The 27,578-nt window shown below is 39.9% G+C and overlaps 1 protein-coding gene across 4 annotated transcripts in view; it reads left to right on the forward strand.

Moving 5' to 3' along the window:
* ANO4 (anoctamin 4) overlaps window positions 1-27,578 on the forward strand; it is a 461,908-nt gene that overhangs the window by 218,989 nt on the left and 215,341 nt on the right. For all 4 annotated transcript variants that reach the window (XM_068560975.1, XM_068560976.1, XM_068560977.1 and 1 more), the window contains one exon: window positions 17,554-17,745. In XM_068560975.1, coding sequence (XP_068417076.1) covers window positions 17,554-17,745 — 192 coding nt within the window. The remainder of the gene's footprint in view (window positions 1-17,553; window positions 17,746-27,578) is intronic.

Consider the following 27,578-nt stretch of genomic DNA (forward strand, 5'->3'; position numbering starts at 1 on the left):
TGCCATAGAGTTGCTTGTAGTAGTCTCTTAGGATGCTTTGTATTTCTGTGGTGTCTGTTGTAACTTCTCCTTTTTCATTTCTGATTTTATTGATTTGAGTCCTCTCCCTCTTTTTCTTGATGAGTCTGGCTAATGGTTTATCAATTTTGTTTATCTTCTCAAAGAACCAGCTTTTAGTTTTATTGATCTTTGCTATTGTTTTCTTTGTTTCTATTTCATTTATTCCTGCTCTGATCTTTATGATTTCTTTCCTTCTGCTAACTTTGGGTTTTGTGTGTTCTTCTTTCTCTAGTTCCTTTAGGTGCAAGGTTAGATTGTTTATTTGAGAGTTTTCTTGTTTCTTGAGGTAGGCTTGTGTAGCTATTAACTTCCCTCTTAGAATTGCTTTTGCTGCATCCCATAGGTTTTGGATTGTCGTGTTTTCATTGTCATTTGTCTTTAGGTATTTTTGATTTCCTCTTTGATTTCTTCAGTGATCTCTTTGTTATTTAGTAACGTATTGTTTAGCTTCCATGTGTTTGTGTTTTTTACGTTTTTTTCCCTGTAATTCACTTCTAATCTCATAGCGTTGTGGTCCGAAAAGATGCTTGATATGATTTCAATTTTCTTAAATTTACTGAGGTTTGATTTGTGACTCAGGTTGTGATCTATCCTGGAGAATGTTCCGTGTGCACCTGAGAAGAAAGTGTAATCTGCTGTTTTGGGATGGAATGTCCTATAAATATCAATTAAATCTGTCTGGTCTATTGTGTCATTTAAAGCTTCTGTTTCCCTATTTACTTTCATTTTGGATGATCTGTCCATTGGTGTAAGTGAGGTGTTAATGTCCCCCACTATTATTGTGTTACCATCGATTTCCTCTTTTATAGCTGTTAGCAGTTGCCTTATGTATTGAGGTGCTCCTATGTTGGGTGCATATATATATATATATATATATATATATATATATAATTGTTATATATTCTTCTTGGATTGATCCCTTGATCATCATGTAGTGTCCTTCCTTGTCTCTTGTAACATTCTTTATTTTAAAGTCCATTTTATTTGATATGAGTATTGCTACTCCAGCTTTCTTTTGATTTCCAGTTGCATGGAATATCTTTTTCCATTCCCTCACTTTCAGTCTGTATGTGTCCCTAAGTCTGAAGTGGGTCTCTTGTAGACAGCATATAGATTGGTCTTGTTTTTGTATCCATTCAGCAAGCTTGTGTCTTTTGGCTGGAGCATGTAATCCATTCACGTTTAAGGTAATTATTGATATGTATGTTCCTATGACCATTTTCTTAATTGTTTTGTGTTTGTTTTTGTAGGTCCTTTTCTTCTCTTCTGTTTCCCAGTTAGAGAAGTTCCTTTAGCATTTGTTGTAGACCTGGTTTTGTGGTGCTGAATTCTCTTAGCTTTTGCTTGTCTGTAAAGCTTTTGATTTCTTCATCGAATCTGAATGAGATCCTTGCCAGTTAGAGTAATCGTGATTGTAGGTTCTTCCCGTTCATCACTTTAAGTATATCATGCCACACCCTTCTGGCTTGTAGAGTTTCTGCTGAGAAATCAGCTGTTAACCTTATGGGAGTTCCCTTGTATGTTATTTGTCATTTTTACCTTTGCTGCTTTCAGTAATTTTTCTTTGTCTTTAGTTTTTACCAATTTGATTACTATGTGTCTCGGCGTGTTTCTCCTTGGGTTTATCCTGTTGGGACTCTCTGTGTTTCCTGCACTTGGGTGGCTATTTCCTTTCCCATGTTAGGGAAGTTTTCGACTATAATCTCTTCAAATATTTTCTCTAGTCCTTTCTCTCTCTCTTCTCCTTCTGGGACCCCTATAATTCGAATGTTGTTGCATTTAATGTTGTCCCAGAGGTCTCTTAGGCTGTCTTCATTTCTTTTCATTCTTTTTTCTTTATTCCGTTCTGCAGCAGTGAATTCCACCTTTCTGTCTTCCAGGTCACTTATCCGTTCTTCTGCCTCAGTTATTCTGCTATTGATTCCTTCTAGTGTAGTTTTCATTTCAGTTATTGTATTGGTCATCTCTGTTTGTTCTTTAATTCTTCTAGGTCTTTTTTAAACATTTCTTGCATCTTCTCGATCTTTGCCTCCATTCTTTTCCTAGGTCCTGGATCATCTTCACTATCATTATTCTGAATTCTTTTTCTGGAAGGTTGCCTATCTCCACTTCATTTAGTTGTTTTTCTGAGGTTTTATCTTGTTCCTTCATCTGGTACATAGCCCTCTGCCTTTTCATCTTGTCTATCTTTCTGTGAATGTGGTTTTTGTTCCACAGGCTGCAGAATTGTAGTTCCTCTTGCTTCTGCTGTCTGCCCTCTGGAGGTGTCTTCTGAAATCCCTGCTCTGATGATGCACCCACTCACCTTGCTCACATACCTTCAGTGATTCCCCACTGTCTTAAAATGAAGATTATACTCTTCAGTGCAGCATTCAAGGCTCTTCACAAATTTCCTAAAATTAAAAAAATTCCACACAGAAGTTGTCGTGATCGTAACTTTCAGTCTAAACGGCCAATGTTACTGCTCACACATCTTACACATGCTTGAAACTGGATACCTTTTCCTTTCCTGAGTTGATTCTGTTCTTCCATGCCTTCATGCCTTTGCTGCCAGGAATGCTCTTTCCTTCCATCTCTGCCTTTTAGAAACTTGCCCAGCAATACAGGCTTAGTGACAATCCCACCTTCTTTGTGAAAACTTCCCTGATAGCCTTCTTCCCAGCTCTCTAAGTCAACCCATGGACCAAATCCAGCCCACCACCTGGTTTTATAAGTAAAGTTTTATTGGAACTCAGCTACACATTCACTTACAGAATATCTATGGCTGCTTTGGGGCTACCATAGTAGCATTGAGTAATTGCAATGGAAGCCATATGGCCTGCAAAGCCAGAAAAAAATTTACTATCTGGCTTTACAGGAAAAGTGTGCTGAGCGCTTTTTCCCCTTGGAGCATATGTAGTCTGAACTGTACCTCCCTTCGGGACCTTTCACATCTCCCTTCTATCAGAGTTACTTCTGTATAACTTTTTTCCTTGTGACAGCATACTCCTCTTATAAACACAGCTTCTGCCTTCATCATCCTTATTTCTGTCTTTGGGTCCAGCATGGTGTAAGGCTCACTAGTTTTCAATAGAAATAAATTCATTGTTGAAAAAATTATTTGTAACTAAATTTTACTCACTTGCCAAATGACCAAAATCTTATATAAAGCACTGTTCCCTCTAGGGGTTAGTGCTTATCATTTGATGTTACTGATAGCAAACCATCTTGTGTTTCACTTCTAGAAGCATTTTATTGACTGCCAAGATAAGTAACAAAGTTGAGTCCAAGGATCTTATGGAATAATATTCTTATACTAATTTAAGTTGCTCGCTTTGTAATATCATTTAGTAAGTGGTTCCACTGACATTTTTCAGTGTATACTTTTTCACCATCTGTGGGTTTCACCATGTGAAGTAAATACTTAGTTTCTACTTAGCTATTTTTGTTGCCTACCCCCAACTCTATGTACCTGAGGTGTGAAAACATTTAACCATGCTACTCTATTATGAAAAATATCAAATAATTACATTCATTTTAGGAAAAGCAGATGTGCTTTACTGGCTTCTTAAAGAGAGATAATTGAAGACCTCAGAAGAACTCTTTTCCAAGGTATTAATTTCAAGCTACATACTTGCAATTGCCTACATCCATCTTGTTCACATCCTTAAATATCACCTGTGACAGTTTTCTGATAAGTTTGATATCTATCTGTGTGTGGGGGCGGGGCGAGGGGGGGAAGGGGAGGGGGAGTACCTTGTGCCTAAGTGTATGGAACACAAGGAAAACCCTTAAACTTTCATAAGATGACAAGAAATCCAGTGTTTCCCTGAGTGATAATGTGGTGAAGATTTAGGCTAAGTGAAATATCACAGGATGAGGTGAAGTGAGAAATTCAGAGTTTAGATTAGCCTTCAGAGTAGTGAAGAAAAAGATGACCCCCAAATGAGAAAATCTTGGGGAATAAAAGTAAAGGATAGCAAACATGAAGTTTTTGAGAAGCTTCCAAAGAACTTTTCAGTGATACTGTTGAGTTATGAGAATGTAGAACCTTTAACTGGTAAAATTGAAGGAGAGGGATTTCCAAGACGCTAATCATCAAGGTTCAGGTAAAAACAGAATTTGAATTAATGAAAGGATTTTAATAAAAGGACTTCCTATGGTGCAAAGAGTGGTTGGGTTAAGGAAATTAATAAAGATGGTGAAGTACCCTGGGTCTACCAACAGTGGGAAGCCTTTACAATGTCAAAAGAGACAAGGAGAGCATTAGAGCCTAGCAGAGTGGGAGCCATGGAAAAGGGACCACCTGACAGGCGAAGATCTTGTAGGGGCCCCTCAGAAGCGCCAAAACAGGGAGCAGGGAAAAAGTAACTCAGCCAACACCATGCAAGCATATTTTATGTCTCTGTTTTCATCATGTTCACTAACATCCCCTTGGCTGAAGCAACTCATAATGACCAAGTCCAAAATCAACAGAACAGGGAACACACTTTCCTTTTCTACTGGGAAGCACTGATGGGTCTCATGGCAGAGAGAAATTATGAAGAATTGGGGGTAGTAATCTATTGTGTCACTGTAGTTTCCTAAAATGAAGTCCTTCTAGAAGAATTGTGTAGCAAGGGAAAAAAAGGAGACCCTAAATCAGCCCCAGCCGTAGGAGAGAGAGAAATTACCAAAAAGGCTATAAAGAATCTAAAGGTGGGTTTTGAGGAGAGAAACCCTGGTAATTTATCCCCAGCACTTTATTTGACTTGAAGTAATGCTGGTTGAACATTCATTAAGGCTCTTATCCTTTCTGATTCTGTAAATTCTTCATATAGACATTGAACCAAAAGTTAAGTCTGGATAGTATTATATCTAGTCCTTAGCATTTTGGTCTCTTTTCAGTGTGCTTGAATGCCAAGGTAATGTGGCTTTAGACAGACAACTGTCACAATATTACAAATAACAGCAATTTGGCCAGAAGTCCTTCCTGGTTTTGATGTGTTGGTACTGCCAGATTTGTGTAACGTACGGATGCCAATCCATCAAGTAGCCTGTTCCAGTGCAGGAAGACCAAACAGAAGGAGACAGCACATGCCCAAGGACCTGGTATGATGGAGGAAAGTGGGGCTGGAGCAGGTCCTCTCATCAGGCCTCTTGAGATGGATTTGTTCTCTACTTTGTCATTAAATCTGAGAACAAAAGAAAACTAGAAATGAACATTCTCTTCCACAGATGATTTTTTCTTAATTAGGAAAAGGTGAGTCTTATGTTTAGCTCATGGTGATGACATTCAAAACATAGTTCTTCAGTGCCTTGAAAAGTAATTGATCTAAGAAGTGACAAGGAGAGTGATGCAAGACATAGGCGCTATTCCTGCAAATTGTAGAACATTAACAGAGCTACAAATGTTCCTGTAGCACAAAGCTCCTCTGAATCACAGGGATGACATTTAGATGAAAGCAAATCACTTACACAGGCACACTTCTACTGCACAATGTGGCCAGAGCTAGTGCACCTTGGACGTGAGCCAGAAACAAAGAGCACCGAAGAATTGTATTTTATTGAGAAAAATACTTGTTTTAGCTAGAATTTTTGAAAACAAAATATATAAGGAGCTTAAAAGAAGTCTAAGCCTTGTTTTGTTGTCAGGATGTTAAACATTTATTGTGTTCTGTGGACCCATTAGGAGAAAGCTCAAGCCAAGTAGGAAAGGTGGGCTTGACATTTAGGAGGCAGAGCAAAGTAAGAATGACTTGGAAGATGACCACACAAGGTGACAGCTGGAGACACAGAGTGCATGAACGGATGGAGAGAAAGGGAAGACCAATGTCACAGCCTTGGGAAGTGCCCACTGTGATAATGGCTGCCAAATATACATCCATGTCCTAATCCCCGGAACCTGTGAATGTGACAGTTGGAAAAAGTTTGCAGATGGGATCTTGTTTGCAGATGAGTTTGCAGCTAAGGATCTTGAGATGAAATGATTATCCTGTATTTTCCAAGTGCGTGCTAAGTGCCATCACACACGTCCTTAAAAGAGAGAGGCGGAGGGAGATAGACACAAACACAGAGGAGGAGGTGACATGACTATGGAGACAGAGATTACAGTGATGTGGTCACAAGGCAGAGAACACCAAGGAATGCCGGCACCCATGAGACGCTGAAAGAGGCAAGGAACATATTTCTCCGCCAGAGCTTCTGGAGGAAGCACAGCCCCTGGAAGCATCTTGATTTCAGATTTCTAGCCTCTAAAACTATAAGATAATAAAGCCCTGTTGTTTCAAGCCACCAGAGTTGTTGTAATTTGTTGCAGTAGCCCTAGAAAGCTAATACCCGCACCTTTGGGAACAGGAAGGGAAAGAGAGCTTAGAGTTAGGAGAGGTAGCAAGAAGGTTAAGTGTCATGGAAACCAAAGCAAGAGTTTAAAAAACAGACGAACAGAGGCAGTGATGTTAAATGTGAGGGCCTAAGGGGTGAGACTGAAGAGCAAGGGGAAGGCGTTGATAGGATGGAAGGTAATGATGACAGCTGACCTGTACCAGGAACCCGCCATGAGAACTTCATAGGTATTAACTCACTTCATTCTCACAACAACTCTAGGACGTACAAACTGTTATTATCACCATTTTATAGGTGAGTAAACTGAGGCACAAAAAGATTAAATAACCTGAACTCAGTAAAATAGGTGGTAGATGGTGTGGCCAAGAATTGAACCAGAAACCGTGTCTCTAGCACCCACATTTTAACCACAGACCATACTTCTCCTCCCTAAAAGTATGTGTTTCTCAAGGTTCTGACTTCAGATCTTTTATCAAGTAAGGTAAGTGATAGATCTTGAGAGGAAAAGGCATTTTTGAAAGTCATTTTGGGGTAGAAGGGAGGAAGGATGAGAAATTTGACATCCCCTGGGCTCCATCTTTTCAGCCGAGTGGGAGAGGAAGCAGTGCCGAAGCTGAAGGAAGCAGCCAAGCTTCAGGCCTCAAGGAGTCTAGGGAAGAGGATGAAGGTGTAGTGAAACAGGAAGCTCTAAATTAAAAATGTGTTGCACAGGTGAACATCCTCCGTGTCATTTCCTTGACCAGCTCTTGACTCTGTGCTGTGTCTGTGCCCATGGAGCCTTCACACCATGCAGAACACGATGTGCAGAGGGAGAAGGAGCTGAAGGGGAATTGTCACCGTCATTTCTGCATGGAATGTGCTCTGTTTGGAGCTAAGGAAGGAGTCAGAAGTACTCTGTATGATCCTTGTCCTTAGAGACTCTGGAGCTAGTTGGAGAAATGGGACATCTGTGTGCCAGAAGGTAACAGAGAGTACGTGGCCACTTGCGTGATCAAGGCTAATGGCAAGATTAAAGAAACTGGAGTGTTGACCATGGGCCAGAGGAGCTAGAAGGTCTTCAAGAGGAAGATGCAGTTTCAGCTGGTTCTTACTGATGAAGGCATTTTATAGCTGGTCAAGAACCACAGGGACATTTCAGATGGATGGAAAAGTCGGAGGGAAAGATGGTTTTACAAGAGTTTGGCTCAAAGGAGTGTCAGCATACTCTGCCTTCCAACCCTGCCTTGTTAAATTATTCAGAACCACTACAGACTTCAAACAATTCTCCTATGTATTGGTATGTAACTCATCAGGCTACATGCTATAGTGGAAAAGATTAGAGTTAAAATTTATTGCTCACTTGTTGTGTGGCCTTGGGTGAGTAACTTTACCTCTTGGGCCTCAGGTTTCCCATCTGTAAAATGTAGAAATGATTTCTGTCTTTTAGGGTTGTGATGAGGCATTAATGATCAATACTGAGCATGGTACCTGGCACTGAATAGTGTCTACATTTTTTTCCAAAGGAGGTAACAAATTGGATGATGCAATTTATTTTTTTTTAAGTTTTTTTTTTAACATCTTTATTGGAGTATAATTGCATTACAATGGTGTGTTAGTTTCTACTTTATAGCAAAGTGAATCAGTTATACATATACATATATCCCCATATCTCTTCCCTCTGTGTCTCCCTCCCTCCCACCCTCCCTATACCACCCCTCTAGGTGGTCACAAAGCACCGAGCTGATCTCCCTGTGCTATGCGGCTGCTTCCCACTAGCTATTGGTTTTACATTTTGTAGTGTATATATGTCTATGCCACTCTCTCACTTTGTCCCAGCTTACCCTTCCCCCTCCCCATATCCTCAAGTCCATTCTCTAGTAGGTCTGCATCTTTATTTCTGTCTTGATGCAATTTATTGACTGACAGTTCCTTTCTGAAGAGGTGACTGCTGAATCTCCTGTAAATGTTAGCTTTTCATAAGACTGGAGTATATTTGCTGTCTGTGTACTAACTGTTTGTGTACACGTCTCTCCTTCGTTGACTTAGCCTCTGTATGAGGAGAGCTCTGATGGTCCAGGCTCTTCATCTGTACCTCTGAGAATTCTTAATTCTTGGAGGACCCAGATAGGTTTGCTCAGACATCAGGAGTTTTGCCCAGATTCCCCTATAACATGCCCATCTTCCTCATATCCATCCTCTCCTGGTAATACTTATGAATTCTTTTTTATTTTTGACGTTATCTCCATGATCTACATTATTAGATTTTTTTAACAAGGAGTTCAACAGTTTCAAGTACCTGTGGCCTTTATTTCCACTGTGTAATTTTTCTTCTTATCTGTCATTTTGTGCTTCCCTGAGGGGAGTTATATAAGAGCTAGAAGTGCCATGCTGAGTCACAATCCTGGTCCCTTCAACCCAATAATCCTTGGCAAAAGGGACAAGAAGGAATGGTTCTGGGGGGAGATTGCTTCAAGATGGCAGAGTAGAAGGACCTGTGCTCACTCCCTCTTGCGAGAGCACCAGAATCACAACTAACTGCTGAACAGTCATTGACAGGAAGACACTGGAACTCACCAAAAAGATACCCCACATCCAAAGACAAAGGAGAAACCACAGTGACGTGGTAGGAGGGGTGCAATCACAATAAATCAAATCCCATAACTGCTGGGTGGGTGACTCACAAACTGGAGAACACTTATACCACAGAAGTCCACCCACTGGAGTGAAGGTTCTGAGCCCCACATCAGGCTTCCCAACCTGGGGATCCAGCAATGGGAGGAGGAATTCCCAGAGAATCAGACTTTGAAGGCTAGTGGGATTTGATTGCAGGACTTTGACAGGACTGGGGGAGACTGAGACTCTACTCTTGGAGGGCACACACAAATTAGTGTGCACATTGGGACCCAGGGGGAAGGAGCAGTTGACCCTATAGGAGACTGAATCAGACCTACCTGCCAGTGTTGGAGGGTCTCCTCCAGAGGCGGGGGGCAACTGTGGCTCACTGCGGAGACAAGGACACTGGCAGCAGAAGTTCTGGGAAGTACTCCTTGGTGTGAGCCCCCCCACCCCAGAGTCCACCATTAACCCCACCAAAGAGCCTGTAGCCTCCAGTGCTGGGTCACCTCAGACCAAACAACCAACAGGGAGGGAACTCAGCCCCAGCCATCAGCAGACAAGCAGATTAAAGTTTTACTGAGCTCTGCCTACCAGAGCAACAACCAGCTCTGACCACCACCAGTCCCTCCCATCAGGAAGCTTGCACAAGCCCCTTAGATAACCTCGTCCACCAGAGGGCAGACAGCAGAAGCAAGAAGAACTACAACCCTGCAACCTGTGGAACAAAAACCACATTCACAGAAAGACAGACAAAATAAAAAGGCAGAGGACTATGTACCAGATGAACAAGATAAAAACCCAGAAAAACAACTAAATGAAGGGGAGATAGGCAACCTTCCAGAAAAAGAAATCAGAATAATGATAGAGAAGATATGATCCAGGACCTCAGAAAAAGAATGGAGGCAAAGATTGAGAGGATGCAAGAAATGTTTAACAAAAGCCTAGAAGAATTAAAGAACAAACACCTACAAGAATTAAAGAACAAACAAACAGAGATGAACAATACAATAACTAAAATCAAAAATACACTAGAAGGAATCAGTAGCAGAATAACTGAGGCAGAAGAACGGATAAGTGACCTGGAAGACAGAATGGTGGGATTCACTGCCATGGACAGAATAAAGAGAAAAGAATGAAAAGAAATGAAGACAGCCTAGGAGACCTCTGGGACAAAATCAAATGCACCAACATTCGAATTATAGGGGTCCCAGAAGGAGAAGAGAGAGAGAAAGGACCCAAGAAAATATGTGAAGAGATTATAATCAAAAACTTTCCTAACATGGGAAAGGAAATAGCCACCCAAGTAGAGGAAACACAGAGAGTCCCAGGCAGGATAAACCCAAGGAGAAACACTCCGAGACCCATAGTAATCAAATTGACAAAAATTAAAGACAAAGAAAAATTATTGAAAGCAACAAGGGAAAAACGAAAAATAACATGCAAGGGAACTCCCATAAGGTTAACAGCTAATTTCTCAGCAGAAACTCTACAAGCCAGAAGGGAGTAGCATGATATATTTAAAGTGATGAAAGGGAAGAACCCACAACCAAGATTACTCTACCCAGCAAGGATCTCATTCAGATTCGATGGAGAAATCAAAAGCTTTACAGATAAGCAAACACTAAGAGAATTCAGAACCACCAAACCAGCTCTACAACAAATGGTAAAGGAACTTCTCTAACTGGGAAACAGAAGAGAAGAAAAAGACCTACAAAACAAACCCAAAACAATTAAGAAAATGGTCATAGGAACATACATATGGATAATTACCTTAAATGTGAATTGATTAAATGCTCCAACCAAAAGGCACAGACTGGCTGAATGGATACAAAAACAAGACCCATATATCTGCTGTCTACAAGAGACCCACTTCAGACTTAGGGACACATACAGACTGAAAGTGAGGGAATGGAAAAAGATATTCCATGCAAATGGAAATCAAAAGGAAGCTTGAGTAGCAATACTCATATCAGATAAAATAGACTTTAAAATAAAGTATTTTACAAGAGTCAAGGAAGGACATACATAATGATCAAGGGATCAATCCAAGAAGAAGATAAAACAATTATAACTATATATGCACCCAACATAGGAACACCTCAATACATAAGGCAACTGCTAACAGCTCTAAAAGAGGAAATCGACAGTAACACAATAATAGTGGGGGACTTTAACACCTGACTTACACCAATGGACAGATCATCCAAAATGAAAATAAATAAGGAAACAGAAGCTTTAAATGACACAACCGACCAGATAGATTTAATTGATATTTATAGGACATTCCATCTGAAAACAGCAGACTACACTCTCTTCTCTAGTGCACGTGGAACATTCTCCAGGATAGATCACATCTTGGGTCACAAATCAAGCATCGGTAAATTTAAGAAAATTGAAATCATATCAAGCATCTTTTCTGACCACAATGCTATGAGATTAGAAATAAATTACAGGGGAAAAAAATGTAAAAACCACAAACACATGGAGGCTAAACAATACATTACTAAATAACCAAGAGATCACTGAAGAAATCAAAGAGGAGATCAAAAAATACCTAGAGACAAATGACAATGAACACATGACGATCCAAAACCTATGGGATGCAGTGAAAGCAGTTCTAAGAGGGAAGTTTATAGCAATACAATCCTACCTCAAGAAACAAGAAAAATCTCAAATAAACAACCTAACCTTATACCTAAAGCAACTAGAGAAAGAAGAACAAACAAAACCCAAAGTTAGTAGAAGGAAAGAAATCATAAAGATCAGATCAGAAATAAATGAAATAGAAACAAAGATAACGATATAAAAGATCAATAAAACTAAAAGCTCGTTCTTTGAGAAGATAAACAAAGTTGATAAACCACTAGCCAGAATCATCAGGAAAGAGAGGGAGAGGACCCAAATCAATAAAATTAGAAATGAAAAAGGAGAAGTTACAATGGACACTGCAGAAACACAAAGCATCCTAAGAGACTACTACAAGCAACTCTATGCCAATAAAACGGATAACCTGGAAGAAATGGACAAATTCTTAGAAAGGTATAACGTTCCAAGACTGAACCAGGAAGAAATAGAAAATATGAAGAGACCAATCACAAGTAATGAAATTGAAACTGTGATTAAAAATCTTCCAACAAACACAAGTCCAGGGCCAGATGGCTTCACAGCGGAATTCTATCAAACATTCAGAGAAGAGCTAACACCCATCCTTCTCAAACTCTTCCAAAAAATTGCAGAGGAAGGAACACTCCCAAACTCATTCTATGAGGCCACCATCACCCTGATACCAAAACCAGACAAAGATACTACAAAAAAAGAAAATTACAGACCAGTATCACTGAAGAATATAGATGCAAAAATCCTCAACAAAATACTAGCAAACAGAATCCATCAACACAGTAAAAGGATCATACACCATGATCAAGTGGGATTTATTCCAGGGATGCAAGGATTTTTCAGTATACACAAATCAATCAGTGTGATACACCATATTAACAAACTGAAGAATAAAAACCATGTGATAATTTCAGTAGATGCAGAAAAAGCTTTTGACAAAATTCAACACCATTTATGATAAAAACTCTCAGAAAGTGGGCATAGAGGGAACCTATCCCAACATAATAAAAGCCATATATGACAAACCCACAGCAGACATCATTCTCAATGGTGAAAAACTGAAACCATTTCCTCTAAGGTCAGGCACAAGACAAGGATGTACACTCTTGCCACTATTATCTAACATAGTTTTGGAAGTCCTAGCTGTGGAAATCAGAGAAGAAAAAGAAATAAAAGGAATACAAATCGAAAAGAAGAAGTAAAACTGGCACTCTTTGCAGATGACATGATACTATATGTAGATAATCCTAAATATGCCACCAGAGAACTACTAGAGCTAATCAGTGAATTTGGTAATGTTGCAGGATACAAAATTAATGCACGGAAATCTGTTGCATTCCTATACACTAACAACGAAAGGTCAGAAGAGAAAGTAAAGAAACAATCCCATTCACCATTGGAATAAAAAGAAAAAAATACCTAGGAATAAACCTACCTAAGGAGGTAAAAGCCCTGTACTCAGAAAACTTCAAGACACTGATGAAAGAAATCAAAGATGATACAAACAGATGGAGCGATATACCATGTTCTTGGATTGGAAGAATCAATTTTGTGAAAATGACTGTACTACCCTAAGCAATCTACAGTTTCAGTACAATCCCTATCGAATTACCAATGATGTTTTTTACAGGAGTAGAACAAAAAATCTAAAAATTTGTATGGAGACACAAAGGCCCTGAATAACCAAAGCAACCTTGAGGGAAAAAAACGGAGCTGGAGGAATCAGACTCCCTGTCTTCAGACTATACTACAAAGCTACAGTAATCAAGACAATATGGTACTGGCACAAAAACAGAAATATAGATCAGTGGAACAGGATAGAAAGCCCAGAGAGAAACCCACACACCTATGGTCAACTAATCTATGACAGAGGAGGCAAGGATATACAATGGAGAAAAGACAGTCCCTTCAATAAGTGGTGCTGGGAAAACTGGAGAGCTACATGTAAAAGAATGAAATTAGAACACTCCCTAACACCATACACAAAAATAAATTCAAAATGGATTAAAGACCTAAATGTAAGACTGGACACTGTAAAACTCTTAAAGGAAAACATAGGAAGAACACTCTTTAACATAAATCACAACAAGATCTTTTTTGACCCACCTCCTAGAGTAATGGAAATAAAAACAAAAACAAACAAGTGGGACCTAATGAAACTTAAAAGCTTTTGTGCAGCAAAGGAAACTATAAACAAGATGAAAAGACAACCCTCAGAATGGGAGAAAATACTTGCTAACAAATCAACGGACAAAGGATTAATCTCCAAAATATATAAACAGCTCATGCAGCTCAATATTAAAAAAAACCCAACCCAATCAAAAAATGGGAAGAGACCTAAATAGACATTTCTTCAAAGAAGACATACAGATGGCCAAGAAGTACATGAAAAGCTGCTGAACATCACTAATTATTACAAAAATGCAAATCAAAGCTATAATGAGGTATCACCTCACACTGGTTAGAATGGGCATCATTAGAAAATCTACCAGCCAAAATGCTGGAGAGGGTGTGGAGAAAAGGGAACCCTCTTGCACTGTTGGTAGGAATGTAAATTGATACAGCCACTATGGAGAACAGTATGGAGGTTCCTTAAAAAACTAAAAATAGAATTACCATATGATCCCGCAATCCCGCTACTGGGCACATACCCAGAGAAAACCATAATTCAAAAAGGCACATGCACCCCAATGTTCATTGCAGCACTATTTACAATAGCCAGGTCTTGGAAGCAACCTAAATGCCCATTGACAGATGAATGGATAAAGAAGAGGTGGTACATATATACAATGGAATATTACTCAGCCATAAAAAAGAATGAAATTGAGTCATTTACAGAGATGTGGATGGACATAGAGGGTGTCATACATAGTGAAGTAAGTCAGAAGGAGAAAACATATATCGTATATTAATGCATATATGTGGAATCTAGAAAAATGGTACAGATGAAGTAGTTTGCAAGGCAGAAATAGAGACACAGATGTAGAGAACAAATGTATGGACACCAAGGGAGGAAAGTCGGGGGGTGGTGGTGGTGGGATGAATTGGGAAATTGGCATTCACATATATACACTAATATGTATAAAATAAATAACTAATAAGAACCTGCTGTATAAAAAAATAATTTAAAAAAATTTAAAAAAAGAAATGGTTTTGGGAGAGCTGTCTGTTTCATATATGCAGACTGAGACTGCATGTACCATCTGATGTTGACTTCAAGTATCCCTCCCAGCCCCTTCATCTGTCACCTGAAAATCTGTGTGCATTCTTCTGGAGCCTTTTTTTTTTTTTTTTTTTTGGCTGCACCTCGAAGCTTGCAGGATCTTAGATCTTGAACCTGGGCCACTGCAGTGAAAGCGCTGAGTCCTAACCACTGGACCACTAGGGAATTGCCGTCTTCTGAAGTCTTGATGCATCTGTAGACATTTGTTTTGCACCTTTCTGGAAATGTGGAGCATAGCATGGTAGCAGGGAGCACGGCAGAGTGGAGGAATGCCAGGCTGATGCTGTAGTGCCAGTCGTGCCCCTAGAGAGACACCTACGAGCAGGGCTCATACTTGCTGAGGCAGCTGAGCATCAGAGCAGGGCGGGCAGTGTGAGGGGAAGGGGCCAGGCTGTCTCTCAAGGGGCCACCTAGCATGGCAGGTCTCACCAGGGTGAATCTCCCACGAACAAGTCTCAGGCTCACAGCTTGTGGGCTTAGAAACCGGATCATGGGGGCGGAGTATACTAAGTAATTTTTGAGGAGGTGGATGTGTGGAAACCCAGGGTGCCAGTTTGGAAACCCAGGGTGCCAGTTTGTTAATCCACACCGAGAACCCTGTCTGCCGGGGAGGTGGGAATACTCGTGTGATTTCTCTCTCCCTGCCCTGGAAGCCACATCCTAATCCGAAGTTTGTCTGGTGAGCGTAGTCAGAGCGAGGGCAGTTAAGTGGATAGAGGAGAGAAAAGTTGCGTGTCAGTGCCGTCTGGCTCTGCATTGGGAAATTTTGAACTTTGAGCCTGTTGCCTGGATGGGCACTGCCCGGGTTTGTCTCTCTTACATGTTTTGTTTACTGTTGTTGTTTGTATTGTTATTGTCTTTTCCTTGGCTGACCACACCTCATTCTGATTTGAATCATCCTTTCTTAAAATTCCTTAGAACTTACGAATTGGCCCAGGTCACATCCTGCCCCACCCCAACCTTGGGAAAATTTAAAGTAACTCTTCATACCTCTGACATGACCCATGATTGCTGATTTATAATTTACCTCTGAGCAGGTTTTTAATTTCCTTCATTTCTGGGTTTGTAGTAGACTTCTCACTGAGGCCTTCCAGTACTGATAATCTGTAAGCCGATTGTTTTACCCTGCCATTGCGCAGTTTCCTCATCTGTGTAAGGTACCAGATGAATTAGCTAACTGCTAAGGTGACTTCCAACGCTAAATTTCTACCTTCAAGTTTCAAGATTTCCTCTTTTTTTTTTTTTTAACTGAAGTATAGTTGATTTACAATATTAGTTTCAGGTGTACAGCATAAGTGATTCAGTGTTTTTAGCTTATACTCTATCAAAAGATATTACAAGATAATGGCTATAATTCCCTTTGCTCTACAATACATTCTTGTTCTTATCTATTTTACGCATAGTAGTTTGTATCTCTTAATCCCATACCCCTAACATTCCCCTCCCCACTTCCTTCTCCCAAGTGGTAACCCCTCTAAAAAATAATACAAAGGAACATATATAGCAAAACAGAAACAGACTCATAGAGATTTTCCTTTTAATGAAAAAATTTTGTGATTTGGTGAAGCTTAGCTTTCCTTCATCAGATGGCATGATTCCTTAACAAGTCCCCCTGGCTGGTTGGCATCAAATAAGACTAACACCTTTCCTTGGCTTTTTTTAAAGAACAAATCTGGATTCAGTCCACCATGAGTTTGAATTGCAGCTCTGTCCTCACAGTGCTTCTTTGGAAAAATCATATAACCTTTCATATTTTACTTGAGGCTTCTAAAATGATTTTCCAATTCTCTTTTCCATCAGTCATTTATGAACTGGAATTCTTCTGTAGTGAAGAACTTTGTCTTATCAACTATTTGGCTTAAGTATGGTTAGTAAAGGAAAGGCAGGATAAATGCTTTCTTCTTTCCTTTTATTTATCATTTTCTTAATAATGAATTGGTATTTTATCAACCTCCAGCGGTGATATGAGTGTTTTTATCTTTTGAGCTCAGAATTTTAAAATATAGTTTGTATGTATCAGCAGATGTAATCCATATCTATATAATTGATATAAGTTAATACAATCAATATTGTTTCTGATGAAATTGACATGAAGTCTGGGATTTGCTTTAAACTACTCTGGCACCTAAAAAGCAAACCGACAGCAAAGGGAGTGGAATAGGTGAATATTGGAAAGTTTTGTTTTCAGCTTTTTGGGAAGATCTTTATTTAGTGAAGCTGGGTGGTAGGTACATCGAGTCCATTGTACTATTCTTTTCACTTTTAGTATGGTTGAAATTTTCCCATATAAAATGGCCCTAAAAACGTCCATAATTTTAAGGTTATCAGAGGTGTAAATCTGAGTTCAGTCTTTAACTCTGGCCTATACGTGAATACCGTGGAAAAAAATTCTTCAATGTTTATTGAAATGCCAGATATCACAACAGTTTCTAATTCTCATGCCCCTGACAACAGCATGCCAATTATGTGCATATTTTCCAGGACTTCGGAAGAATTTTAGTATTTAACTTTTTTGGATCTGTTTATAAAACTCTTGTCACAATAACTGAGGCTGTCCACTTTTGAATGAAACAATGTTCAGGAAATAATGTAATGTGAAAATCAATTGGTATCACAGTTCTTATATTACTAGCATCCCTTAAGAATTTGAAACAAAGTTACTTAATGCTCTCTGGATTATATGCCAGAAAATAATTTGGCGTTTTAGCCATTCTGCACTGACTTCTTCAATATAATGGTGCTATTTCTTATTCCAGGTTTAAGTTTATCTATTCATGGGGCTGAAAAGCGTTTGCAAATCCACCAACGGCGAAGTGTGGCGAGCCGCCCAGGGTCACGTCGCCTGCCTGTGGTCAGGCACTCCTCACTCCCACCAGGCAGAAGGTCAATAAAAATGGAGGCAAAGTCTTCTGGAATCACTAATGGGAAAACCAAAGTCTTCCACCCAGGTAATGCATGGGGAAGGGTCAACAGGGACCTGTGTTAGCAACAGGCTGACACAGCCTGCATTATATTTTTATTGTCTAACTCTTCCATGCTGCCAGTTAAGCTTGCTTTTTAAAAAGAGTCTTGGTTTTTTTTTTTTCTCTCTTTCTTCACTTCAGTCAGTGGTCAATGTCACCAAGACCAATAGGAGGGAAGAGAGCTTGATGTGTCAGAAGAGGTTAAGGCAACATTCCACTTACAGTGGGAGAATCTAAATGAAAAATTTCGGTGAATAAACTTGCTCAGTTCAAAAAAGCTTATTATATAATAAAATAATACAGAAATTTGGCCAGTTTCTTGATAATTTGCTCTAAGACAGCTCGGGGAAAAAGTCAAGCTGAAAATGTCCGCTTTGAAGCCTCAGTTATGTGGCTTGACTTGCCTGTATTTCCTCCTCAGGTGAAGGTAGAAGACTAAATTCATATGAAGTTTCAAGGCTCTGAGAAGCATCTGTGATCTCTTAAATATGTTAAAATGAGTGTATATCAAAGTTGGTAATTACAACTAAAAGTATTTGGGTGAGAGGCTCATTTAAGTATTCATTCGTTCATTCATTCAACAAAGGTATTGAGTGCATACTGTATGCCAGGCATTGTTTTGGGTGCTGAGGAAAAACAAGTGAACACTGTCTTTCTGACTCACAGGAACATCAAATTGTGAGGAAATTCTGAAGTCACTTAGTATAAGTGTCACCCAATCCTGATTTCTCTGTGTAATGTCCTTGCAGGTGGCCACCCAACCTCAACTAAAGTCAAGTTTCCTTCTCTAGACATGTCATCTTCTTTCTCTCAGCTGATAACCTTGTTTCCTAACCTCATGGAGAAACCCACAAGCCACTGGGCCTGAATGACTGCAGGTCCCTTACCCTGCATCTCCATGTATATCTCTGTTTACTCCCATCCTTCACCTTTTCCTCTGGTTTTCAAAAGATGAGGGTCGCGCAGTCACGTAAAAAAAAAAAAGAAAAAAAAAAGATGAGGGTCTTCCCACTGTCCTTGACCAAGCTTTCACCTGTGTCCTTCACCAGTGGCCTTGGCCACCCTTTTCCTCTCTTGGACCTTGCCCTTTCCCCTCATTCTGTGAAGAAGGCTTAAAGCTTCCCTCGTTCTAATCATCTTCGTTTGACATCACATCCTTTTCTCTCTTCCACCACTTCTCCCCTCCCTTCTGAGCCAGACTTCTGAAAGAGTAATCTGCTTGGCTTGGCTCTACTCTCTGCCTTCCCAGCCACTCTTCAACCCAACACCGTCGGGTTTCTGCCTCCTCCTGTCCATCATGGCGGTTCTTGAGGCCCTTAGTGACCCCCTTTTACCATAATGTGGTGAGTAGCAGACTCTTCTGATGCACCCGACCCGAATGGACCACGACTTCTTCCCAAAGCACTTCTCTGACTTCCATGATGGCCTTCTTTCTTGGTTCTCATCTCACATCTCTCAGAGGTAACTCTTGACAGTTTCCCAACCTCCAGCATCTCTCTCATCCTCTTGCCTCCTGTCATAGTTATCCTTTACACCAAATGCAGAATGATTCATTTCCACCCCTGATCATGCCGTTCATCTTGCTTGTCCTACTCATTCTAGGGCAAAGGCCAAACCTCTTAGCATGTTAAAAACAAACGCCCATCATGATCTAGCCCCTAGTGCTTCTCATCCTTGTTTTTCCCCCCTTCTGCCTTAAACTTTATACTCTAATGTATCAGCTGGGGCTCAACCAGAAAAGCAGAGCCAGTAGAAGATTTATACTAGAAATTTATTAAAAAGAATTGACTTACATGATTGTGAGGGCTGTCTAGGCCGTTCTGAAATCCATAGGGCAGGCTGTTAGGAAGGGCAGGCTGGTACTCTTGGGCACAGTGGAGGTCGCTGTCCACAGGTGGAATTTCTTCTTCAGGACAGCCTTAGCTCTGGTTTTAAGACCTTTCGGCTGATTGAATCAGCACCCCAACCCCCTTGTCTAGGATAATCTCCCTTATTTAAAGTAACCGATCATGGACTTGTACAACGCCTTCACAGCAGCCTCCGGATTAGTGTTCACTGAGTAACTGGGGACTCTAGTCCAGCCAAGTTGACACATCAACTAGACCATGACGTCTGATCAGACTGACTTGCATTCAGCTCTCCAGACACGTGATGCTATGTCATATCTCTCAACCTTTGCTCATGCTGCTCTCTCTAGGATAACCTGGTTTTGCTCCATAATCTTTTTTTTTTTTTTTTATAATTCCAATTTATTTTTTATTTTTTTAATATTTACTTATTTATTTATTTATTTTTGGCTGTGTTGGGTCTTCGTTTCTGTGCGAGGGCTTTCTCTAGTTGCAGCAAGCGGGGGCCACTCTTCATCGCGGTGCGCGGGCCTCTCACTATTGTGGCCTCTCTTGTTGCGGAGCACGGGCTCCAGACGCGCAGGCTCAGTAGTTGTGGCTCACGGGCGTAGTTGCTCCGCGGCATGTGGGATCTTCCCGGACCAGGGCTCGAACCCGTGTCCCCTGCATTGGCAGGCAGATTCTCAACCACTGCACCACCAGGGAAGCCCGCTCCATAATCTTTTAATATTTTGAAATTGTCTGTCTCTCCACCATAAGGTCTTTAAAGGCATGGATTCTGGGATATTTATCTTGTACCTCCATTAAATAATTTGTAGGGTAGGACTGAACTGACCCTTCATTAGCTGTTTTTTAGACTATTATTATAGAGTTCCTTAAATTTTTTTCTAGGTTTATTAGGGTATAATTGACAAATTACAATCACATTCTAATTGCTCTACCTGCCTTTCAGCAAATATTTATTGAGGGCCAATTTGGTTGCCAAGCATTCTTCAAGTACTTGGAATACATCAGTGAATGAAACAAAGATCCCTGCCCCTGGAGAGTTAACATATTATATGGGGGAGATAGGTAATATATAAACATAATAAATAGTGTTTAGGAAGAAGATAAATATTATGGATAAAAGAAAAAGTAGGGGAAATCAGGTGGTAGGGTTGCATGTTGCAATTTTAAATAAGGTGGTCAGCATGTAGGCCACATTGTGGAGAAGATGTGTGATCAAGGACCAGAAGGAGCTGAGAGAGCCGCTTAGATGGGCAAGTTCATCACAGCAGAGGGGTAGCCAGTTGACAGGCCCTACGATAGGAATGAGTCTGGCAGTTTGAGGAAAAGCACGGAGACCCCTGAGCTTGGAGTGGGAAGGAAACATCAGCTCAGTGAGGTCAGAGGGACCACATGGGGCAGGGCCTTGCAGGCCATGTAAGGACTTTGAGCCCTATATGAAATGGGAGCTTTTAAGGGGTTTTGAGCAGAAGAATCCCATGATCTGACTTATTTTTTAACAGGATCACTTTAGCTATTATTTGATGATAGACTATAGGGGTAGAGGGTAAAAGGAGGAAGGTCAGATAGGAGGCCACCATAATAATCAAGTCGAGACCTGATGGTAGCTCTTACTACGGGTAGAAAAAGGCACATGAAAAGTGTTAAACATCACTAATTATTAGAGAAATGCAAATCAAAACTACAATGAGGTGTCACCTCACACCAGTCAGAATGGCCTTCATCAAAAATTCTACAAACACTAAATGCTGGAGAGGGTGTGGAGAAAAGGGAACCCTCTTGCACTGTTGGTGGGAATGTAAATTGATACAGCCACTATGGAGAACAGTATGGAGGTTCCTTAAAAAGCTAAAAATAGAATTACCATATGATCCAGCAATCCTGCTACTGGGCACATACCCAGAGAAAACTATAATTCAAAAAGGCACATGCACACAAGCACTATTTACAATAGCCAGGACATGGAAGCAACCTAAATGTCCATCAACAGATGAATGAATGAAGAAGATGTGGTACATATATATACCATGGAATATTACTTAGCCATTAAAAGGAACAAAACTGGGTCATTTGTAGAGATGTGGATGGACCTAGAGACTATTATACAGAGTGAAGTAAGTCAGAAAGAGAAAAAAAAATTGTATATTAACACATATATGTGGAATCTAAAAAAATGGTATAGATGATCTTATTTGCAAAGCAGAAATAGAGACACAGACGTAGAGAACAAACATATGGATACCAAGGGGGGAGTGGGGTGAATTGGGAGATGGGGATTGACATATATACAATATTGATACTATGTATAAAATAGATAACTAATGAGAACCTACTGTAAAGCACAGGGAACTCTACTCAGTGCTCTGCAGTGACCTAAACGGGAAGGAACTCCAAAAAAGAGGGGATATATGTATACGTATAGCTGATTCACTTTGCTGTACAGTAAAAACTAACCCAACATTGTAAAGCAACTATACTCCAATAAAAATTAAAAAATAAAATAAAGTTGGGCCACAGAGTTTCAATGGATTAGATGTGGGATAAGAGAGAAAGGAGAGCCAAGTATGACTATATGGTTTTTGACTTGAGTAAATGGGTTTGGTATCAACTGAGATGGAGAAGGCTGAAGGCAAAGTGGACTTAGTGGATTTGAGGGCAGAAGTGGGGTCAAGATCGGAAGTCTGTGGGCAACTGGAGAGATCACGTGGGTGGTGGGATAAACATATTTGGAGTTTGAGAGACTGGTCTGGGAAGGAGATATAAAATCAACTCTTGTTGACAAGTAAATGACAAATAAATCATCTTTAAAGCCGTGAAAGGGAAAGAGATGACCAGATGGAGAAGGGGGAGAGGATTAAGGGCTAAAATCTGGCACACCCCAATAGTAAAGGTCAGAGCACAAACCACCAGCAAAGAAGGCCGAGAAAGAATGGCCAGCAAGGCTGGAGAGAAACCAGAAATTACATGTCTTGGAAGTTAAATAAAGAAAAGTTTATCGCAAAGAGAGGAGTGATTATCTAGGTTAAATGTTGCTGAAAGTCAAGTAAGATGAGAAATAAGAATTGGCCATTGATTTTAGTAAAGTGGAGATCGATGGTGATTTTGAGAACAGCTTTGGTGAAGTGGTGGGGATGAAACTCTGATTAAAGTGTGTCTCAGACAGAATGGAAGCATATGAATTGGATACTGAGAATAGAGACAACTTTTTAAAAGTAGTTTTGCTGTGAAGGGTAGCGAAGAAATAGGGCAGCCGCTGGGGGAGAAGCGAGGTCAAGAGAGTTTCTTTGCAAAATAGCAAATCTCCAGCAGATAACTGGCGTTGGGGAGAGGGAATAATTCGTGATGTGAGGATTGGTGAGAGAAATGAGAGCCGTTTGCACAATAGAATCATGAACAGTTTATCTGTGATAACAGATGGGAAGGGAGAGTGTGTAGATGTTGGCAACGTGAGGAGGGTCTGAGAAGTTCTTTTCCCGCTGTTTCAGTTTTATCTGCAATGTGGTAAGGAAGGTCATAACTGAGAACGAGAAGGGAGTCAGATTGATTGAGAGGATGGTAGGATGGTGTAAACGGTGGAATATGGTTGCTGACCCACATTAAATGGCTATTTGAGGTTCATGGTCATGAAATTAAACTAGGACTAGTTACCATGGTTGTGTGTTTTTCTTTAACCTTGTTTAGCTACGTGAATAAAAACAAAGACTATATCAATATATAGAGTTATATTTAGTCAGGGTGTTGATTTTGCCAAGGAATTAGGAAAAGAGAGAGAGAGAGGGAATCAAAGGTGCACTAGAGAGAATGATGATAACAGTCGATCATGTGTTTTAAGCTTAGTACAGAGGGGAGTGAAGACATCCGGAGGGGGGAGTGAGTTTCAGTGGAAAGTTGATAGGATCACTTGGTTGGAGGTCCAAGAGGGGATTAAAGGGTACTAAGGTTAGGACAGGGGAAGAAGAGCTGAAAAGATAAGAGGTGGTAGTGAAAGAGTGGAATGCAGGGCACTGCTACTAAGAAGGGTGTTGCTGTTGTTAGTAATGATGAGGTTGAGGCTAGGGTATGAAGTTAGTGAGTGTAACATGATGGAGGGCAAGATCAGTGGAGGAAAGTATTCTCAGAATGAGAGGCCGGGGTTTGGGAAGGATCATCTACATAGATATTGAAATTGAATTGAATAGTTCTGGGAGAGTGACAATAAGTCAGGAGGTAACCTCATCAGGAAATGAGGGAGCATGATCTGGAAGGCAGCAGGTGGGTGCAGTGATGATGGAGAGAAGGTGATATAATAAAACAACCTGAGATTCAAGGCTGGGAGATTTTAGGAAAGGGGGAAGAACAATGGTCTGAAGGTGACATGAGGACTCAAGGAAGACACCCCCTCCTCCTCCTCCAGATCCTTTGGTGTCAGGGCTGTGGGACAAAAATAGTACCATAGGAAAGAGCCATGGGGAAGCTGTGACCTCTGGGAAGAGCCAGGCTTTCATGAAAGCAAGAAGATGAAGGGACCAATCTGAGAAAAGACTGATGGGAAGAGAATTCTGGAAGGCCCAGTGAGCCCAGTTTTGAAGCCTCTACAGTTTTACCTCTCCCTATTTTTCCTGGCATCTTTTGTACTATGTAACCTGCCTTGTTCTACTTTATCCAGAGCTCTGCACTATTTCTCAAGTAGGCTTTTACTCTTCCACTTCTCTGCTATTATTCAAGCTCCTAGCTCTTTTTGGAATGCCCCTACCTCAATGCATCTCTCTCAAGCCCTTCTCATTCCTCAAAGTGTATCCCAAATCCCCCCTCCTCCCAAAAGCCTTTCTGATCCAACTAGTCAGAACTTGGAAGCCTTATCAAAGGCTGATTATTTGCTGTTTGTCGAAATCTATTGCACTCACTGGGTATAGGTTTGCATTCTGAAGTTATGCAGGCTAAATCTATTCTTCTTTCAGTGATGATCTTTTAGTTGTTCAAAAACTCATGTTGGGCTATTTGCCAACTGACACATTTTCTAGTTCCTTCGATGCTTCCTTCAACAGCATGGTTTTCACCTTCTTTACCATCCTACCCACTCGACTCTTAGAAAAAGTCTTATTTCATTACTGCATCTTTGGAAATACAGTGCCCAGAATTGTATAGAATATTCTGTTTGTGTTTGACCCAGGCAGAGAAGAGTCAGTCTTTGACATCCTTTACTGATATTAATGTAATAAACATTTGAAGAAATGTTAAGATATTTCCTAATGGTGTGATGTCAGCATATCTTGTCACTGCTCTTACCTCAAAAAACACATCACTACATTTATCTATCATAATTTTATCATCGATTCTTGAACCCTACTTGCATTGGCTATTGGTTGAAAATATAAATAAAACCAATTCTTTAGCATAATTATAGTTAAGAAAAATCATATTAAACAAATTATGATTAGAAACCTGTTTTTGAAAATATATGTATTTAAAACTCACATTATTAAGATAGATGTGACTTGAATTCCATCCTTTTATTTTTAGTGTACTTTTACTAATGCATCGTAGTTCTCTGTTGGGAAATTATAGAAGAGCTCTCAAACCGAGTTTCTTATTTGCAGTGAATCATAGATCTTAGAAGCAGCATGTGCATTTTAGTCAGAGTGAGGCCTATTAAATCATCCATCTACTTTTTACAAAGTTAATAATCTCGATTCCCAAAGCACTTTCTAAAAGCCCACTCAGACTGGTTGATAAGTATGAAAAGAAAGAACAAGAAAATCTTGTAGATCTTCTGTGCCATCAACCCTGAACAATTTCAGTTCATTTATTCCCCTTTGAGTTTACAAACATTTCTGAGTGCCTACTATGTCCTAACAAATATTTCTTTGGAGGGTACTTCATTGGGGCTGGAATGGTGTAGAACTCTATTGCACATGGACCTTGGGGAGCTCACAGTCATGTCCAGAAAGACCATCAGTCAGGGCTCTTTGGTTATAAAAAACTGAAACCAATTATTTAATCCGAGAAAAGAAGGAATTTAAATTTGAAGGATATGGATGGAAAGGCTGGAGAACTGGCCTTGGTAAAGGAACAGATACCAAGAAAAGGACTATTTGACTTTCTGGAATAAATGAACCCTTACCATTTTTCTTGGTTTTTGCATCATCTGGCTCAGTTTTTGAAGACCTGGAAGAGATTCTATCAACTATGTGCCTTTCCCGTGGTTGGGCAGAGAGTGATGAGAGATAAAAGGATAGGACAGAGGAGGCCTCCCTCTTCAGCTTTTATAATAGGAGGATAGGACCCCTTGATTTCTCCTCCCACCCAGGCTGCACACAGTAAGGGAAAGACATTTCCCCAAAAGGAAATAGAGGTGACATTAGAAAAGGGAAATGTATATGGAAGAATATCCACTACAGGGACCTGTACTTAACCTGCTATAATAGAATTCATTGTATTAAGGGCTAGAATAGAGATATAAATACAATTATGGAAACATTATTACTAGGGAAAAGATATAAGAAGGATTCTACAGATTGGACTTTGAAGGTCAGCTAAAACATCAACAGGAAGATGGAGGGATGGCCATTCAGATATAGGAAAGAGCATAATAATAGTGCATTATAGTGGTGATCAGTGCAAGCTTTGTTTTTAGATGTTTTAAACCCACGTATGTTCCCTAATAGCTATGCAGACTTGGGCAAATGACTTAATTTCTCTGAATCTTTTTCCTCATCAGCAAAATGAGACTATTAATACCTATCTCACAGTGTTAGGGTCGCCAGATGAAACACAGGACTCACAGTTAAATTTCAGATAAACAACAAATACCTTTTGGTGTAAGAATGTCCCATGAATTGCATGGGGCAGACTTATCATAAAAAATTATTAGTTTATTTGAAATTTAAATTACCTGGGCACCCTGTATTTTCATGTGTTATATCTGGCAACCGTATGTGGCATTGTTATGCCAGATAAATTCATTCATGTAAAATGCTCTATATGATCCTTGCACAGTAAGGTGACAGGAGCAAAGGATCATTTTTGTTGTCACCATCATCATAGACAAAATTCACAAGCCTGAAAGTCCTTATGTCCCAGAATCATTTCTCACTCGGTCCTTGAAGCATAGAGCAGTTTCCCAGTTAACTTGAGCCAGGTTAACGATTAAGACGGTTTCCCTTTATGCTGCACTGACGCAGGAGCTGTTCACCTTCATCTTGTATTTGTATGGTTTCTCTTTCCTTCTGATTGTTTCAGATGTTTCTCTTGTGTATTGATTTCATTTTGACCTTATCTTTTAGCCGCTCGTAATTAATGAATAGTATTCCACTTTATAGGCCAATAATAAAAGTATTAAATGGCACCAGGCTTGGAACTGTCATTTAAGGGTCAAGAACAGAGTCAACTGAAGCACTGATTGCGAATTTTTGAATTTGAAAGTGTAAAGCTTAGTGAGTATGGGTCACGTTATCCCAGTTTAATGACTGTGCCACGCAAAATAGAATTAGAAGCTTTGTGAAATCTAAAATATTTCTTCTATTGCTTTTCCTTTATATGATAGGCCCATCGTATAGTCCTAGAGAAATGCCATTAGTCACAGAATTTGTCCTTTATTCTCTTCTAGAGTTGGTAAAATGATGTTTTGCTGATACATTTCATTATTTTCCCAAGTAATTTCTAACACAATTCCCTTTATCTTCCTTTAAAAGCCTAAGCAGCCCTTTCCCCTTTTATGCAAGATTATTTTTCACTTATATAGATATGTATTTAAATGCTGGGACAAGTTGATTTCACAGGAGAGAAACTTTAGGATTTTGTTGTTTCCAGTGAGCTAGAATGACATGTATACATGTTGTCTGTATACTGTCGTCTTATGCTATCTATATACAGACAGTACTAAATGTTTGACAATAATAAAATTACAGCTCCCCTTAAGTACTCTACCATATTCCCAACCTCAAAAACTGTTAAGCTATTTGCATTCATTATTTCATTTAATTCCAT

This window comes from Eschrichtius robustus, chromosome 13 (genome assembly GCF_028021215.1).
Source record: "Eschrichtius robustus isolate mEscRob2 chromosome 13, mEscRob2.pri, whole genome shotgun sequence".
Classification (NCBI taxonomy): Eukaryota; Metazoa; Chordata; class Mammalia; order Artiodactyla; family Eschrichtiidae; genus Eschrichtius; species Eschrichtius robustus.